This window comes from Eptesicus fuscus, chromosome 2 (genome assembly GCF_027574615.1).
Source record: "Eptesicus fuscus isolate TK198812 chromosome 2, DD_ASM_mEF_20220401, whole genome shotgun sequence".
Taxonomy (NCBI): Eukaryota; Metazoa; Chordata; class Mammalia; order Chiroptera; family Vespertilionidae; genus Eptesicus; species Eptesicus fuscus.
The window spans coordinates 24,975,490-24,994,120 of NC_072474.1; the positions used below are offsets into that span (position 1 = coordinate 24,975,490).

General features: G+C 37.4%; 1 protein-coding gene across 1 annotated transcript in view; it reads left to right on the forward strand.

Moving 5' to 3' along the window:
* CUBN (cubilin) overlaps positions 1-18,631 on the forward strand; it is a 311,048-nt gene that overhangs the window by 263,006 nt on the left and 29,411 nt on the right. The window contains exon 59 of the mRNA XM_008148828.3: positions 3,598-3,815. Coding sequence (XP_008147050.2) covers positions 3,598-3,815 — 218 coding nt within the window. The remainder of the gene's footprint in view (positions 1-3,597; positions 3,816-18,631) is intronic.

Here is an 18,631-nt window from a genome sequence, read left to right on the forward strand (position 1 = left end):
GTTTACAGCAAGGCTTTCCTTAATAATGGAGAGCATCAATTCTCATCAGAACATAGAAAGGAGGAAGGGCAAGGAGAGTGAGGTCCTTGTGGAAACCTGAGAAACAGGCCTCCTACCCTCCACAAAAGCCAGTAGCGCATGGTTACCAGGTAAGGAAGAAAAACAGGCACTCCACCGGTTAAAATGACTGCTATAATTTTCTAACAGGTTCAAAGGAGATTATAATGGATGTAAAGTTATAAGCCTATCTTGAAATCCAAGGGTAAGAGAAAGAGTTTCCAGTTGTTGGGCACTTATACACACAAAAAAAACCTTTAACACTTTCCATAATTCTGTTATTCATTTCTAAAAACAGTCATATAAGGTATATATTATTAATCTTATTTTATTGGTAAGAAAACTGAGGCTCCAGAAAGGTTAAATAACTTTCCCAAAGCGATGCACTATTAAATGAAGGATCAATATCTGAATCCATGTCAGGTTTCCTCCCAATACCATGTCTCTACTATATTCCTATGCTATCTCTGAAAGGGTAAAATTTCTTCTAACCACTTAAGAAGTTTATTTTTGTGTATCAGAACACCTCTAAATTGGTGCTATTCGAGATAATCTCACATCAGTAGAATTTTCCCTAATCCTACTTACTCCCAAGTCTGATGAAGGGAATGCAGCCTCCAGTTTTGCAGTGATAAACTCCCACATTGCTTTTGTCTAAATGAGTGTTCTAGCTCTTGTGTTTCAGGGTTATACAGCTTGTGGCGGGAAACTCTGAGGGTTGGCAGAGTTCGCAGCAATATAGAACTTTTATAGAAGCTTGATGGGCTAGGACCACTCCTACCCACCTCCCCCTAAAAATTATAACGTCTCTGCAATTAACTCCAGAGGCCTCGTGTACCAAGTGGGTCCATGGACTGTAAGACAGGTCTCATAAAGCTTAACTTGGTTCCTCCATCAGACAGTAAGTGGTCTATAGGCAGGGCCTTGAAGGAAACTGCAGATCTCACCTGGGACGATTGGTAAGGAAGCTGTGCCTCAGAGCCAAAAAGCCCTTTAAATCATAGGAATAAAAAACAAAAACAAAAACTAAAAACATTGCCAAATGACCAGGTGCAGGAGGCCTATGAAGGGATAGCCTGCCCAGAATGGAAGCATAAGGGATGGTTCTTGTCATTTGCCATTACAGCCCAATATTTGTTTCTTTTTTAAAAAAATATATTTTATTGATTTTTTACAGAGAGGAAGAGAGAGAGATAGAGAATTAGAAACATTGATGAGAGAGAAACATTGATCAGCTGCCTCCTGCACACCCGCCACTGGGGATGTGCCCGCAACCAAGGTACATGCCCTTGACCAGAATCAAACCTGGGACCCTTGAGTCTGTAGGCCGATGCTCTATCCACTGAGCCAAACCAGTTAGGGCCCAATATTTGTTTCTTACACATATAGCATTATGGTTAGTGTGTGTGTGTGTGTGTGTGTGTGTGTGTGTGTGTGTATGCATGGGTGTGTTTTTCTTTTTGTTTCCTGCCTGGGCTCCGGACCTCACACTATATCAAAGTTTACAACCCCATGTTTGAAAAATTATTTACTGTAATATTTCTAAGAGACTACTTTCTATCTGTGTATCTATGAAACAGATATTATTCTAGTATTCTAGGTGCTGCAGAAGTTGTAGACATTAGTAAAACATACATCCTTGTAGGAAGGCTCTCAAAATATGCCATGGGATATTCCATGGGATTTCTGTCCATGGGATTTTCTAGGAAGCTTCTGTGCTCTTTTGGGAAAATGGTGTAAAATAAAAAGCCAAAATAGCTTTGAGTCCTCCTGGACACTCACATTTTTCTTTTCCTTTGTAAATTTATGTTGTAGAAAATAAATATGTTGTCTATAAAGAATAAAAGTAGAAATTAATCTAGCTATTGTTCTGCCTTCATCTTCCTTTACAAGAACATTTAGTGTTACATGTGGTTAAATAATTTTTTTCATCTGGATCTTCATCATGAGTTTTAAAAAATTCAGCCAATCAAACCTTTTTGAAAAAAAAAATAGTTGATTCTTTTTTTCTTAAAGTTCTTCCAAGTATTTTGTTGTTAAATATTTTCAAATTACTCTGTGCTATGTGTTATTTATTACAGCTGCTAGCAAAAGAAAAGAAAACTAAGAAAGCAGAAGAGTGTAAAAATGAGGTCAGGAGAGCAAATAATTTTTATTTTATTTTTTTCCAAATAATAAATACTTTAAACAAAATTTTTAAAAGTAAGCCATTAGTAAATAAGTCATAAAATCCTAAAGGAAACAAACAAACAAAAAACAAACAAAAACAGGTCAGAAGGCCTTGCTTATTTGGGAGCTCTGTAAATAGTTACTTGAAATAACAAAGCAAAAGGCCTAGATTGAAATACCCTATTAGGCCATAAAAGAAAAGTTAGGGATGTATCTGTCAGGATAGGTTATAAGTGATAACAAACAACCCGAAGGCACAGTAGCTTAACTCAGTGCATTTATTTCTCACTCATATGAGTATGTGCAATGTGGCCTGCCCAGAGGCCTGGCTCCCTGTGGTCACTCAGGGGCTCAGGCTGATGGAAACTTCATTTCTGCATCTGCTGCCAGGACCATCACTGCAGTGGGCAGGCAATGTGGCAAACTGAGTGGTAGTTTCATAAAATTCTTCCAAAAGGAAGACCCTACCACAATTAAACTTGCTTTGGCCATGGAGATGTGAGCCTTGGGGCCATGTCAAAGCTCAGAGTGTACACAGAAAGGCAGTCCTAGCAAATATCAGAAGGCAGAGAGCCAAGACATGTGGTGAAGTTCCTGGGACCACCACAATTACCTTAAATATGAATTTCTGGTTATGGCAATCAAATAAGATTCAAGAGAATTTAGTTCATTCTTTTCTACCATCGATTTTTAAATTATTTTATGAGAAATAACTTATTTCATATTCCTCATTTTCAAAACAATAATGATCGCTGGTTTCGTTGTTTTTAAAAACATCTGTTATTTGCCTGACACCACGGTTTGGTTTTTGCATATTGTTTCAGTTAACTTTACTCTAAACTCCATTTTCAAAGAAGGAAACAATGACTGTGGGAATAAGAATGCAGCTCTGATTCTAAAACCGGTGTTTCCTCCACTCTGTTAGCATTTTCCCATAAGTAAAGAATAGGATGGTAGTACCACTTGATGACCCCCAAAATAACAAGAGTAGCGTAAGTGTCATACTTTAAAAGAGACTGAAGTACTAAAGTGTTGCTGAAATGATAAATAGATATCAGTTAAACTTGTCAAAACTTAATCTCATGTAGAATTAATGTCTTTGACTATAAACTCCTAGAAGTCCAGAGCCATATCTAATTCATTTTTATATTCCAAATGCTTATCATGATTTTTGACATATTGAATTACTAAAAAAAAAATTTGGTTAAACTTTTGAACTAATTAGTATACTGTTTCTAATATTTCCTATTAAATAAAGCTTGGGCATTTGCTCTTAGCCTTTGTCTTTTTTATTTAAAGACAAAAACTCAAGGTACTATTTAATGGAAATCCAAATGGAGAACACCAGAATTAATAAGATTCATTTTACAGGTTCATTGATTTTGATGTGGTTTTCTCCACCTCCTGCTCCCAAGACTACCTGGCAATTTATGATGGTTACAGCATCAGTGACCCTCTTCTTGGCAAGTTCTGTGGTTCCAAGCTCCCACCAAACGTGAAGAGCAGTAATAACAGTATGCTCCTGGTGTTCAAGACAGGTTCATTTCAGACAGCAAGAGGCTGGAAGATATCTTTCCGGCAGACACTGGGTAAGAATTTTGGACATGTAAATCCATTTTTCATGACTGTTACTTTTTGCTTTATTTTATTTCACCTTATTAAAGTTGCTTTTCATTTCAGTTTAGAGGAATGTCACACAAAGTTTTGGTTTTTTAAATTACTAATAATGTATTCTTATTTTTAAAAAAATAACAAGTGTACTTCTCTAGCATACTAAGGTAAAGTCTATCTACACAACCATCTGAAATAAGACATGAACCTCATTAATCATCCATGCAAATGGTGAAAGTTGAGCCTAAAGGCAGTCTAGGCACAGATCAAGACAGGAGACCCATACATAGCCTATGTTGACTTTATCCTTCAAATGGTTAAGATCCTTGGAGAATGTTAAGTAAAGACTGAATGGTCAGATGAGTTCTGGGAAGATCACAGTGGTATTAGCGTGGAGAAAAGCACAGAGGACACTCTGGCCGGAGAAGGAAGAAGCTTATCCTAGAATTCCGGATGGGCAATGTTGGAGGTTCAAATGGACACAACAGGAATAGAAACAGAAGAAAGGGTAGAGATCCCAGAGGTATTTGGAAGTTAGAATACATTGGAAATACAGCATTTGGAACTTGATATATTACATGAGGACGTGAGTTGTTGATGACTTCTTTTGAGGAACTTGTTGGATAGGGTGCCTTAGGAGACTACGATTTAGGGAAGAAATATTATATTTGGTTTGGAGCATTTGGAGTCGGAGAGCCTATGAGATATCTAAATGAAGACTACAGGAGGAAGTTGAAGCTTAAGAAAAAAATTGGGCTAGAAATAATGATCTAGAGGTAAAGGGAAAAGCTAAATGTGAGGATAAATAAAGAATAGCACTCTGGTTTATTCCCACTCCATGTGAGAAATAATTATCTACATAAAATCAACAAAGAACTTTAAATCGTATAGAGTAGTTAAACAATCCTCTGTTTATCTATGTTCACAGCATCAGTGGCACAATCTAGGTCATTTATATTTGACTCTGGAAAATGTGTTGATTCTTCCATTTGAATAGGGATGATCAGTGTTCTGAAAATGAACCGCTCACCAAACAAATCACATCTTCGGTGAAGTCTCATCTCAGAGAAACCTGGGAAACTTTCTACAATGAGAATCCTGACTTATTGTTCAAACTCTTTCTTTCTCTTTACCCCATCCTGTGGATAACCTCCATGCTTCCGATTCAAAGCAGAGCTTACCTTAAACTTCTTTGCATTTGGCATGAGTTCGGTGTATGTGTACATTTCTTGAGGGAAGCAGTTAGATAGTGTCTTAAAGGCTTCACAGTCAGCCACAGACATCATGACAAATTGTATCAGAAAATCGCTTTGCCACCTGCCCTACTTAGCGGTATTACCAATAACGTGAAAGCAAGTCTCAGGGGCAGAACACAGGAGGCTGAAAGAAAAACGAATTTTCCCTTGGAGATTGTTTTTGTGCAAAAGAACTCACAAACTCTTGCCTTTAGCACAGACTTTAGTGTCAAATGGCATATATTTGCATAGATCTTGTTACCTGTTTTCAGGTTGTTTTTCCTTTTCCTAATGCTTTCTCACACGGCCATTGAAATAGTCTCAAAGCACTCCACACGCCTTCATCTGCATGAGGCCTGCCAGCTAGCTAGTGTTCTCCAGCCTCATGAAATTACTATGTTTTTCTGGGCTACAAAGAAGACACTTTTGGATTTATTGTGATTTTTACTCCACTGAAATGGCACAGAAGGAAATATCTTACACTGTCAGAGGCACTGTTCATCTCTGAGCATCGGACACTTTCAGTTTATTAGTGTTTCCCTGGGCACAGCTAGAGAAAGGGTCCATGTGTAAGAGAGCAGAAATGGAGCTCACGCTGCATGTCAGGATGGTGACTTTTACCTCTTCTTCATCTTCACACATCATCAATCACTTGGAAATATTTAGGTCATTTTCAATGGTAATGTTTTATTAAAAACACAAGTGTCATGATTTTGAATTGTATGGTGTCACAAAGCTTTCAAGACCTTACATAGGAATTAACCTTTCATCTGCAGAATTTTAATCTTGTTGTTGTTTGTGGCAAGGAAAAGGGGAGGAAGAATAAGAATATATTGAATTCTAGAGTTTATTAAATCTTTTATTTTTAATTTTTTATTTTTTTGTATATCCATTTATATGAAATGTCCAGGATAGGCAAATCCATAGGGACAAGGTAAAATACAAAAGTAGGTTTATAGCTCTGATTATGTGAAACACTGAGTTTATTCTTTTTTTAGGGGGAGGGGGAGATGTACATATTATTTTTTATTTTCCCCTTTTTAATTAAATTTATTGGGGTGACATTGGTTAATATGATCATACAGGTTTCAGGTGTGGGTTTCTATGTTACAAGATCTGTGTATTGCACTGTGTGCCCACCACCCAAAGTCAAATCTTCTCCCATCACCATGTATTTGGACCCCCTTCTCCCCCCACCCCTTCCCTCTGGCCACCACCACACTGCTGTTTGTTTGTGTTCACGAGTTTCCGTTTTATCTCCCACATATGAGTGAGATCATATGGGTCTTAGCTTTTTCTAACTGACTTATTTCATTTAGCATGATATTATGAGATATTTTAGTTACAGATCTAGATGCACCCTTCACAGCCATCCCATGCATGTAAAACTACCCTGTGTTTCCTGTAAAGAGGAGAAAGCAACTTTGTGGGCCACACAGCAGCTTCTTGTTTCCAACGCGGTCATTGCACCCCGGAGAACAGTCTCTTCTCAGAGTAAATAGTTGGTGTGAAGAGGAAGCCGTTTTAGTCTGCAACATCTCAGTTCAGTTTATCTTAAAACACTAGAGCTTTGCAGTTTTACTATTTAGATTACACACTTGGCGATACTTTATAAACATGTTTTAATTTCTCAGAAATTAGTAAAGAGCCAGCTCACATAATTATGTGATTATCTGGTAAACTCTCCTCATGCATGTGTTACATTTGCATTGCTAACGGGCCTGAACACATTTTGGGGAAATATCCCCTGGTTTGTTGTTAATAACTAAATATGGAGTGAAACTGGGTCTGTTCTTTCGTGGAGCTGCGCTGTGAAGGGCCACGTGGTGGGACACAGGCCAGGAAGGCAGAGCAGGCACGTCCAGGAGCTGACCTCCAGCTGCAGTGGAGTCAGCCTTCCCCTTTGCTCCCTGCACTGCAACACGACATGAATAATTGATCCCGAATGACTGATAACCAGCAAAATGATCATACTGGGCCCTGGGGATCTGTGAAACCCTGGAAATATCTGCAAATCAGAGCATTTTTCTCCAGAGAGCGTATAGCTTTCATCTCATTGTCAACGGTGTCGCTGACCTCATAAAGTTCAAAAGCCATGGGTCCTGTGGATTTGGCTGAAGTGGGCACACTCCACAGTGCAGAATCCACACTTACAAGTATCCTTTTATTCTATTAACTTCTGCTGGTTGAGTTTCTGCCCCTCCTTTACCACAGGATCTGCTTTGGCCATGACCTTGCTCACCTGTGTCACTCATGAAGCACTTCAGACGTGCACATGTGTTTGTAAACCAGTAAAGCCCCACATCCATTTACTGTACTGGTGTCATAACACAGTGCTGCTCAGTCAGCCTATCCATGTTGTGCTCATCACATTAGACACCAAACTGGTGGATATAGGTTAGATCAAGGATTTACAGAACATGTATTTTCTATGGAGTACCACAGTCATTTAGTTTGTTTCTAAAGCAATGTATTGTGTAACACGTAGGCAAAATGTCAGACTTAGAAACTGAGCTTGGCCCAATAAGGTATGAAGTTCACAGGCATTTGGATCAGCGAGTTGCCAAGGAGAGCGTGAGGCATGACCCCTTCAAGATAATATCCTAGAAGGACAAGGCGTTGCCCTGGAGACGATGGCAATATTAGGGACCAGGGAACATCAGTGACCAGAGGCTCATGTCACCAGCGCTGTAAATTCTAGACACAAGACTAACATTCCTGGTCCATTGTAGCTCAGAGCCCACATGCTGAGGATGAAGGCCGCTGTCTGTCTTCCTTCATCTGGAGTATTTGTCATATGGAGAATGAGTCAGGTGGCATTAGTCAGACTCACAGAGCTTTGCTATGAAAGAAAAGCAATAATACCAAAGTGCATGTTTAACAAGGACAAGGTCAATCACGGTCTACAAGGTGATTCGCCCCCAAATTGAAAGCACTGCAGACCGGAAGGTAGCCAGGACCCAATTGCTTGATTACGTCATTGCCTGGTGAGATGCTTTAGAAAAGTCCTATAATAATTCTGAGCTCAACTTTATCCACTAAAAAGTCAGTTTGAAGTATGACCACTTTCTATCTTTTCAGAATGTGATGGAGATGGAATAGACAGTTCTGTCAAGTACCGTACGTGTCAAAGAGAAAAGCTGTGTTAGAAACTATTATTGAAGTCCTGGCTTTCTGTAGGGCTCCAGGCCCACCCACCTCATCTCTAATGGTTTCTGGTTCTTACTCATTTTGCAGTGAAATCTTACCAGCAAGCTCTAAAGTATATTTCATAACTTAAATCTGAAATCAAAGCTAATTCCGATTCATTCCAAGGCCTTGCAGAGGCTTAACACATAACGGTCACTCCAACAATATTGGCTGTATGGACAAATTAAAGAGTACGCGAATAAATTATGCCCACTCTATAATTACATTATGTTATACATAATCTATACAGCATATTACACATTATTTTATACCTAGATCTGCTTCACTCTCAAAATGCAATTGTGGTTCATGTAGTTCAGCTACTACTTGGGATAGTAAATTGGATCACTTTCAGTCTTACAGATTTAGGAATATAGGATCAGACTCAACATTTGGGTCATGTGTGTCTGGCCTCTGGGTTTTTACCTGCTACCTTAACATCTGGAAATTCCTCTCAAAGGTGCTAAAGAAAAATGGGGTCGAGATGGGATGATGTTGAGGTAATCGAACAAGAGTTCACTTGTGAGAGGGACTAGGGAAGACGGAAAGCGAGACCGAGAAAGCTGATGAGATTGGATCCCAATGATGGAAAATATGATCACAAGAAATAGAGAAAAATATAAAGACCTGTCAAATTTCTTTTGACTTCTGGTTATTTTTAAGTTTCGCAGTTTTGATGTTAGGTTTCGACCTTGAGAGGCATTCTAAAATTCGGTAGCAAAACAATATAAGAATAAACTTAAAAATATTCAATGACAGTAAACATCAATGGGTATTGACACTATTTGCTTCTTAGCAGCCTGGTATAAGCTGCAAAACCACATTACTTTTAGAAGTACAAGTGCTTGAGTTATAGCTTGAATGATTTTATAAGTCACTGTCAAATAGCTCGGAGTTTAGCAATCATGGGGGTATTACTCGAAAGCAATGCTATTTGTTTATTCTCTTAATGTCATTTGTTCCCTCTGATAAAGTCTGAGAATGAGATGAGCTGGAATTGGAAACCCGTTTGCAGAAAACTAGACTAAACTTATTTCCGCCCTTTGTTAGTCTCTCACTAGTAACTGGACTTCTCTTGGGAGCTGATGCCAAAGACAAGGTTATCTGCAGTCTGTCCTTTGTGCGTTTTACTGAAAAGGGTTTTTTTGCTGGGCTGAGAATGTGGAAATAGGATAAAGAAACTAACAAATGCTTAGTTCACCCAAACCTTACAAAAGCAAATAGACAGGAGTAAAATTCCAGGTCAGCAAAAATAAAGGGAAGGTTTTTATTAAAATATATTCCAGTATCAGAGTCCATGCCTGCCCCCTCCCCACATGACCAGATGCTACTGTGGAGACCAAGCTAAGTGATAAAAGTGAGTTAATGGTAAATTATAAGGTAACATTTTGAAAAAATATTCAGGTAAACAAGAGCTTGGAAACAGTTATTATTTATAACTTAAGCCATACCAGACCTCCCCAAAATGTAACCCAGTTTTCTCAGATAATTGGACCTTTTGGGTTAAATTTTTTGTAACCATAAATTCCCTATAATTGTTATCCTTACTCAGATCAGCCTGGCTTTGGTGTAGTGTCCCCAGGAGCATGCAAGCTATATCTGGTTAGCAGTAAACATTAAAAAAAATTCTTTGGCTATAAATCAGTTTTTTAGAAACAAAACATTATTAGGTTTCCAGGACTGTATTATTCTCTTCATTCTGATATATTAAAAAATCTATTAATTTCATGTGTTAGGTTTATATTCTGCTCTCTCCCAAGTGAAGACTTGTCACAAAAATCCCTGGGCACAATGATAATGGGCCCCTATCACTGAGCATCTACACACATTATTTTATCTAATCCTCACAACTCCCCCAAAGACGGGGACTATCCCAGTTTACAAAGGAGGAAGTAAGAAATAAAGAGATTAGGTAATTTGTCTGCAGCCCCAGGGTTCCTAAAAGGTAAAGTGAAGCTTTGAACCAGGTAGCACTGTCTCCAAATTCAGAGGCTTCTTAATCAGCACAAATCACTTCTGGCTATTGATGACCCGGGACCAAGGGAGGTTCTGGGGGAATGTTCTGAGAGGCAAGTCATGTCTTTTCGTACTCTTTTAGGTAGAAAGGGCCACTTTTCTCCACTTCTTCTCCTCATTTGACACTGCCTGCTTTCTAGTGGCAGCATTCTAATTTGTACCTAGTCCCAAATAGTGCATTTGGTAATATCCTATTGTAGCTAAATATTGCACATAACTATCTCCTCCTTTCCACAAAGAAAGATATAATATATATTTCAATAAAATACACTGTTTGTAAATAGTATAATACAGTGTAATTATATTCATAATATTTATATTATATAACTTTGTATTATAAATACTTATATATTATATAATGTTTATATTATTAGATATAATAATTTTTATATTATATATTTTAAACCTTATATAATATATATTTTTAATATAAAAGACATTTAAATATTTATTGTATTTATATTATAAATATTTATATTTATTACAAATAGTATATTTATATATGAAATATCTATGCATATATTTTATACACATATATGTATTATATATGTAATATATAAATATATATATAAAAGCCTAAGCGACTGAATGGACAAATGACCAAACGACTGGTCGACCAGTTGCTATGACGTGCACTGACCACCAGGGGACAGACGCTCAACACAGGAGCTGCCCCCTGGTGGTCAGTGCGCTCCCACTAGGGGAGCACCGCTCAGCCAGAAGCCAGGCTCTTGGCTGGCTAGTGCAGCGGCAGTGGCGGGAGCCTCTCCCACCTCCGCTGCAGCAGGTGGTAAGGAACGAGGGGTCCCAGACTGTGAGAGCCCCAGATTGCGAGAGGGATATCTGACTGCCGGCAGGCAGACATCCCCCCAGGGGTCCTTGACTGTAAGAGGCTGGGCTGAGGGACCCCTCCCCCCCACAAGTGCAGAATTTCATGCACCAGGCCTCCAGTATATTATATAAGTAGTAAAAGCCAATTAGCTGTCTGCTGTTGACAGACAAATGTCACATGTTTTATTGGCTTTGCATGGCATAATGGTAAAGAATTAACACAGTTATGTAAAGTACTAGAGGCCTGAGGCATGAAATTAGTGCAGGGGGCTCAGCCCTCGCAGCCCCGGCTGCCTCAGGCCTCACAGCCCTGGTTACCTAGGCCCTCGCAGTCCTGGCTTCATCCAGAAGGTCGTCCAGACAGTCGTTCTGCTGTTTGATCTAATTAGCATATTAGATCTTTATTATATAGGATAATTCAATTGGAATATAAGAATAATAAATCTCTGTATAACCAAAGAACTCTAGTCCCATATTATGGCCTCCAATTTAGAAAACTTCCTTACCACAACAGTCTAACAAAATGAAGGAATTCATACATTTGTTTTTACGATGTAACCCTGAGTGATATTCTTAATATATGGTTTAATTTACAAATTGGAGAACTAAGCCACCTTCCCTCAGCAAGTTTAGAGCAGAATTGGGAAAATAATCCCTGTGTCAATGAAATAATATTGCCACCAGAGTAGTGAAAGTTGAAATACACATAGCACCATGCACAACCTAATATATCAACAAGAACAATAAAACAATTCCTTGTTTTAATTATTATTAAAAAGCTATTCAATGCTTGGCTTGATTTTATAAATCCCACCTTTTTATTGTAACCTATATATGAGTACTGAGTAGTACATTGCTATTTATCCTGACCTCTCTAAACAGAACATTTTCAACTTTTGATTAAGTTTTGATTTTGTAATTGCCAATGTTGAGTAAATAGTTTTACTTTTTTAAAATAGTATTGCTGTACACTAATGTGTCCTGAATTTTACAAATTCATGAATTTTGCTCTGTCTGTTAAAATCTAATACTAAGATTAAATTTTCTTAAGTAATAGACCTAAGGTCATTTGTCATTGCAAGTTTTTAGCTAGAGAAGCATTTTTCTTCTAAAAACCTACCCCTTAGGCAGCATTTAAAATCATTTAGTTATCTATAATAATAAAAGGGTAATATGCTAATTAGACCGGACATCCTTCCGGATGAAGCCGGGGCCAGAGGGAAGCCGCCCAGGAACCGGGTGCCTGCTGGCAGGGCCGGAGGGAAGCTGCCTGGGTCCTGGGGCAGGAGGGAAGCCGGTGCCGGCAAGCAGAGGAAGGAAGGCCTACTCTTTCATGAATGTTCATGCATCTGGCCTCTAGTATATATGTTAATCCTTACTCAGGGATATTTTTCCATTGATTTTTAGAGAGAGTGGAAGGGAGGGGGAGAGACAGAGAGAGAGAAACATCACTGTGAGAGAGGCACATTGTTTGGTTGCCTCCCACACATGGCCCAACCAAAGCTGGGGGTGAACCTGCAACTGAGGTACATGCCCTTGACTCAAATCAAACCTGGGACTCTTTAGTCAGCAGATCGATGCTGTATCCACTGAGCCAAACTGGGTAGGGCCTTATAGTGACATTTTTATTGTTGTCCTGCTAATTGTGATTTCACAATCAAATATGTTACAAAAGTCAACTAAATTCGCTTTTAAAACAGGTTAATAAAAAGAACCAAAAAGTCATTTGTTTAAAAATATTATATACTAGTGGCCTGGTGCACTGATTTGTGCACATTGAAAGGAAATTAATTAGAAGAAATATGTTAATATCGCTATTCACCCTTTCTCTATAATAGAAGTGTCAACCAAATTCACGATCAACAATGACAGATGGAAACACACACGTGCGATTGGCGCCAGGAAGAGCTTTAGATGTATCGCACATGCGCGAGTCAACTTAGCCTTTTATAGATACAGAATAAACTTGCTTAATTAGACCTGCTTTCTGATTTAGCTAAACTTTTTCCAGCCCAGTGAAGCACCCCAACTTCTCTTTCAGGTAATTGCCAGCAACACAGCAGTAAATATCAACACGAAGCAGATTATGATTATAGATCATGCAGGGAGAACAAAGGGTAAAATATTTAACTGCAGCAGTGTTTGACTATATTCTGTGCAATGAGAAAAACTATATTCTGTGAAGTGAGAAAAAGGTCCACCATTTCTTACTTCTTTTCAGTCGGATCAAGTTTCTAAGCTTTCTAAATCTCCATTTTCTGGCTAATGAAAAGAAAATAGGATTCCACTGAGTCTCCTATCTACCTACTCCAGGACTTCTGTGAGGATCAAATGAGATGAGGCACAGGAAAATGCTTCACAGACATTTGGTTACAGTGTAAAGTGTTTCCACCTGGCTATAAAGCAAGTCATATTCCTAGGCTGAAGAAACTGCAAGGAGGCTAGTCATTGCTAGGGAGAGGAAGCTGGGTGTTGCTACATGATGTCATTACCTAGTGCTCACATCAACCGTTTCTGGGATGAGCTGGGCTGTGGGCTGCATTTTGTGCCATGGGGTCTCGGAAGCATTGGCTGCGATTTGGTGGTCTGTCGCTCCGGGGTGGTGGCGGGGCCTATGTCCTACTTGGGGGAAGCCAGGTGTTGCTTTGTAGGTGCCAAGTTGGTGGTGCCATTTCTCTGTGCATCATGGCAGCTCCTGCATTGATCATCTACCCTCTGGTGGTCAGTGCATGTCATAGCAACCCATTGGATAGAGCGAAGGACACTTAGCATATTAGCCTTTTATATATATAGATGGCCCAGCCGGTGTAGCTTAGCGGTTGAGCATTAACCCAGGAAGCAGGAGGTCACTGGTTCAATTCCCTGTCACAGCACATTGGCATGCAAGAGGCAGCCAATCAAGTACGTTTCTCTCTCATTGATGTTTCTATCTCTCTATCCTCTTTCTTCCTCTATCTCTAAAAATCAATAAAAACATGAGAATTATATATGTACACATACATTCATACATATGTACACATACATAATGTTTATAATATAGTAACAACTTTATAAATCAAGAAATTTATTTAATTTAAAGAATCCCCCTTATAAATGTAGACTAGAAAGCAAAAATCCATCTAATAACTATATTTTCTATTCACTCCTTCATTGCTTGTTCAATAATATTCACCAGCTACTTATTATGCAGGCAATGAGCTTTTCCCTATTCTTGAGAAGTTTACAGGTAGAAGAATCAGTAAATAATTGTAAATTTGGTATGGTAAATGCTTTTTGACATAAATATGTGCAAAGGACAGAGGAGGAAGAAAAGAAATGATCTGTGATACTTTGGTATATAGTAAAGAGGACACAAGACTGTTAGAGCAGCTCAGAGAATATGAACCCTGAATTTTAGTGTAATTGTTATAAATGTAATCTCTGGCGCTAGATTTCCTAAATCCAAACCCAGTTCTTATACATCCCAAGTTCAACCTTGAACAAATGACCTGCCCTTTGTCTTTATTTTCTCCTCTATATAATGGGCACACTAATAGTAACTACCTCATAGGGCTGGCTCTTATTTGGCATGCGATAAATGTTAGCTATGTATAGTATTAACTTGGAATGGTGAGAAGACATTCACTGCGAAACAGACATTCTATGGGGAAAGTAAAGCATGTACAAAGTTAAAGACACATAGCATTTCAGAGCCTATAGACTGACCTGCACATTGAATGGTAATGCTTTGGGGCAGAAGCTAAGACAGGAGAGATAAGCTGGGGCTAGATGCCCAGGGCTTTGTCTCATGTGGAAAGGGAAACCATTGATTGTTTTGATATAAGATAGATGCCAGATATAAGAATTAGAAGCTCGGTAGAAAGGTCTGAACTAGAGTTTTGTCCTCTTTCACATGGCACATATACATTTAAAATCATTATATTGTCCCAGTGAATTGATTCATATCATTCTGTAATATACTTTTTAAATGCTTCTTGCTTTACTGTCTACTAGTATTTTCTCTGATGTAGTATAGCTTCCTTAGCTTTCTTTCAATTCATGTTTGTATGACATATTGTACCACCTCTTCACTTTCAACCTTTTGCTATCTCAAAGAATATATTAGGATTTTGTTTTGCTTTATCTTTCAGTTGGAGGATTTACTAGTAATGTCTTTACATAGGATTAAATTGCAAACATTATTGGATTTAAACAGACCATTGTATTACCTGAATCCTGTTGGTCCCACCTGTTCTTATGTTTTTAAATTATTCTTTCTTGCCTTTTTTAATTGATTAGTTTTATTACTCTTTTAAACATATATTACTTGTACAGTTTTTTATTCTTCTTTTGGTGGTTACGTTAGAGATTACAATATTCTTGACTCATTAGAATCTAACTTAAAACTAGTCCTTTTACTACTTCATGATAAGTCAAGGACCTTAAAACCTTTTAAATTCATTTAGCCACTTACAGTCTTTTTTGCTATTAATGTTAATTATATTAATTCTATGTCTATTTTAAGCAATAAAACATTTTCATTGTTTTATGCAATGAGTAATACTTACTATTGTTGTTTTTTCTTCCTGAATTTCTGTGCTTCCATATGGAATCAATTTCTTTCTTTTAGAAGAACTCCATTTAGTGGTTTTTTATTTATTGCAAAACTTCTGGTAAAAACTTGTCTTGGTTTTTCTGAAAAGGGCTTTATTTTGTCTTAAATTTTGTTGGATTTTTTTTCTGAATATAGAATTATAATTTTCCATTTATTTTATTCAGCACTTTAAGATGCCATCTGGATTCTATTATTTTGGTTAGGAAACACTGAAGAGTACTTCCTGTGCTATCCATACTTTGGGACCCCCAACCCCCATCACCATCCCATTGTAGAGTGCTGTGTTCTACAATGATCTATCACTGTGTGTGTGTGTGTGTGTGTGTGTGTGTGTGTGTGTGTGTGTGTGTGAAAGAGAGAGAGAGAGAGAGAGAGAGAGAGAGAGAGAGAGAGAGAGAGAGAGGCAGAGAGAGAGAGAGAGACAGAGACAGAGTGACTAGAGAGCTAGAGAGTATTTTGGCCAGGATTACCAGATGATAATGTGGTTTTAATTTGCATTTCCCTAATGGTGAACAATTTTCATCTGCTTTTTTTGTCATATGTAAATCATATTTGCTGAAATATCTATTCATATCTTTTGCCTATTTTCTAATTGGGTTGTTTATTTTTTTTACTATTGGTTTTTTTTTTAATTTTTTATATATTCTGAAAAAGTAGTCTTATGTGGTTTACAAAGATTTTTCTCCCAATCCATAGCTTATCTTTTCATCCTCTTAAAGGCCTTTCTTAGCACAAAGGTTTTTAATTTTACTAAAGCCTGGTTTATCATTTTTTTTCTTTTATGTATCATGCTTTTGGTGTCAATGCTAAGGACTCTGCCTATCCTGAGGTATGAAAGAGTTTCTGTTCTGAATTTATATAAAAGTTTCATGGTTTATATTTTTCATTTTATGTCTATGATCTTTTGTGAAGTAATTTTTGTTTAATGTCTGAGGTTTAGGTTGAAGTTAATTTTTGCCTCTGGATGTCCAATTTCTCTAGCACTATTTGTTGAAAAGACTGTCTCTCCTGCATTGAATTGCTTTGCACCTGTGTGAAAAATCAGCCGGGTGTATGTGTGGGGGGGTCTGTTTCTGGGTTTTCTATTCTGCTCCATTGATCTAGGTGTCTAAACCTCCACCAATATTGCACTGTCTTGATTACTATTGCTTTCTAGTAAGACTTAATTTGAGATAGACTGATTCTTCCTACTTTATTCTTCTTTCTCAAGACTGTTTTAGCTATTCGAAGGCCTGTGCCTCTCCATGTAAACTTTATGTAAACTTTTTTTATGATGATGGAAAACTCTTGCTGGAGTTTTGATAGGAGTTGCATTATACCTATGCATCAGTTTGGGAATAATTGCTATCTTGACTATGTTGAGATCTTCTTTGATTTCTTTTATCGTTTTGTAATTTTTAGTACATAGATCCTATATATGTCTCGTTGTGTATACCTAAGTACAGCATTTTCTTTGGAGCAATTGGGTTTTAATTTTGGTTTCCACATGTTTATTGTTAGTATATATAAATGTGATTGATTTTTTTGTGTATTGTTTTTATATCTAGAGTTTTTGCTGAACTCACAATAAGTGTTCTAGGAATTTTTGTGCAGATTCCTTGGGATTCTTAGATACTCAAATAATAGCAATTTCATTTTTTCCTTTCCAGTGTGTATATTGTTTTCCTTGCCTATTCCACTGGCACAAATTTTCAATGCTATGCTAAATAAGATGAGAAAAAAATATTTTTGCCTTGTTTCTAATCTTGGAAGAAGAGCATTTAGTTTTTCACCATTAAGTGTCATGTTAACTGTGGAATTTTTATAGATACTCTTTATCAAGCTGAGAAAATTGCCTTTAATTCCTCGTTTGCTGAAGTATTCTTATCATGAATGTGTGTTGGATCTTGTCAAATTCATTTTCTGCATCAATTGGTATGGTCAGATCATTTTGCTTAGTAAATAATTTTTGAAATTTCAAAGTTGGCAAGAATGATTTGCATGAAAGGCCCTGGTTAATGATACACAGTTATGATGTTTTAAATAATACTGAAATAATTCAACATAAATTAAAAAGATAATAAAATTATCATTATCCTAAATTCTTTATACATTGCATTGATCTTTTCCTAGTGACTTTAGCTACTGATTAGGTGCTAAGTAACTTTCCTCTTATTTAATAAATTATCTTTCTTTTAGTATTTTATTTTTATGCTTCTCAAATATTACCAGACTAAATACATATTCTAAGTTAAAGTAGGCTGAGTTTCAAATTAGAATATCTAAAATGAGTCAAATCAGGTGATGTTAGTAAAAACAAACCAATAGAACTTTAAAAGGAAAACAGACAACTCATGTTACAAAAACCATTAAGATTTTATTTTGCATAACATAAATATAACACCTAAAAGGTTGTACATAATTGAGATTAATGAGTAGAATAATAAATACAATTTGCTTTTAGATAAAAAGACAAATGGGTTCATGTGGAATCTAGTTGAATTTAAAAAATGAATTCACTGCTTTAGGGCAGTTGTGTACCAGGCTTTGAAAATCACAAGCTCTCTGTGGTTCACCCCCATTTCCCTAAGGCAACAGCTTACAATGCTTTTATGTCCTGCTTCCTGTGTATCACTGGGCTTCCTCCAGCTACAACCTAGGGCTGCAGCTGGCTCATGGGAACAGGAAAACGCCTGAACTCAGGCCAATCTTGGTCCTAAGTATGCCAGCCATCTACCATTTGTCCAGGTGGTGGCTGCCCAGCGATGGATAGAGATGCTATCCAAAAGGCCTCAATAAAATACCAGCCACCAATATGTCAATTCTCAAAATAACTATTCAGAAATGGATATGACTCCACAAAGCCTTTGAGATGATTTACTTAGATAATACAGCCCTTTCTTACATTATCAGATTTCTCCTGGCTTGAGCTTCACTCTGAGGTTTAATA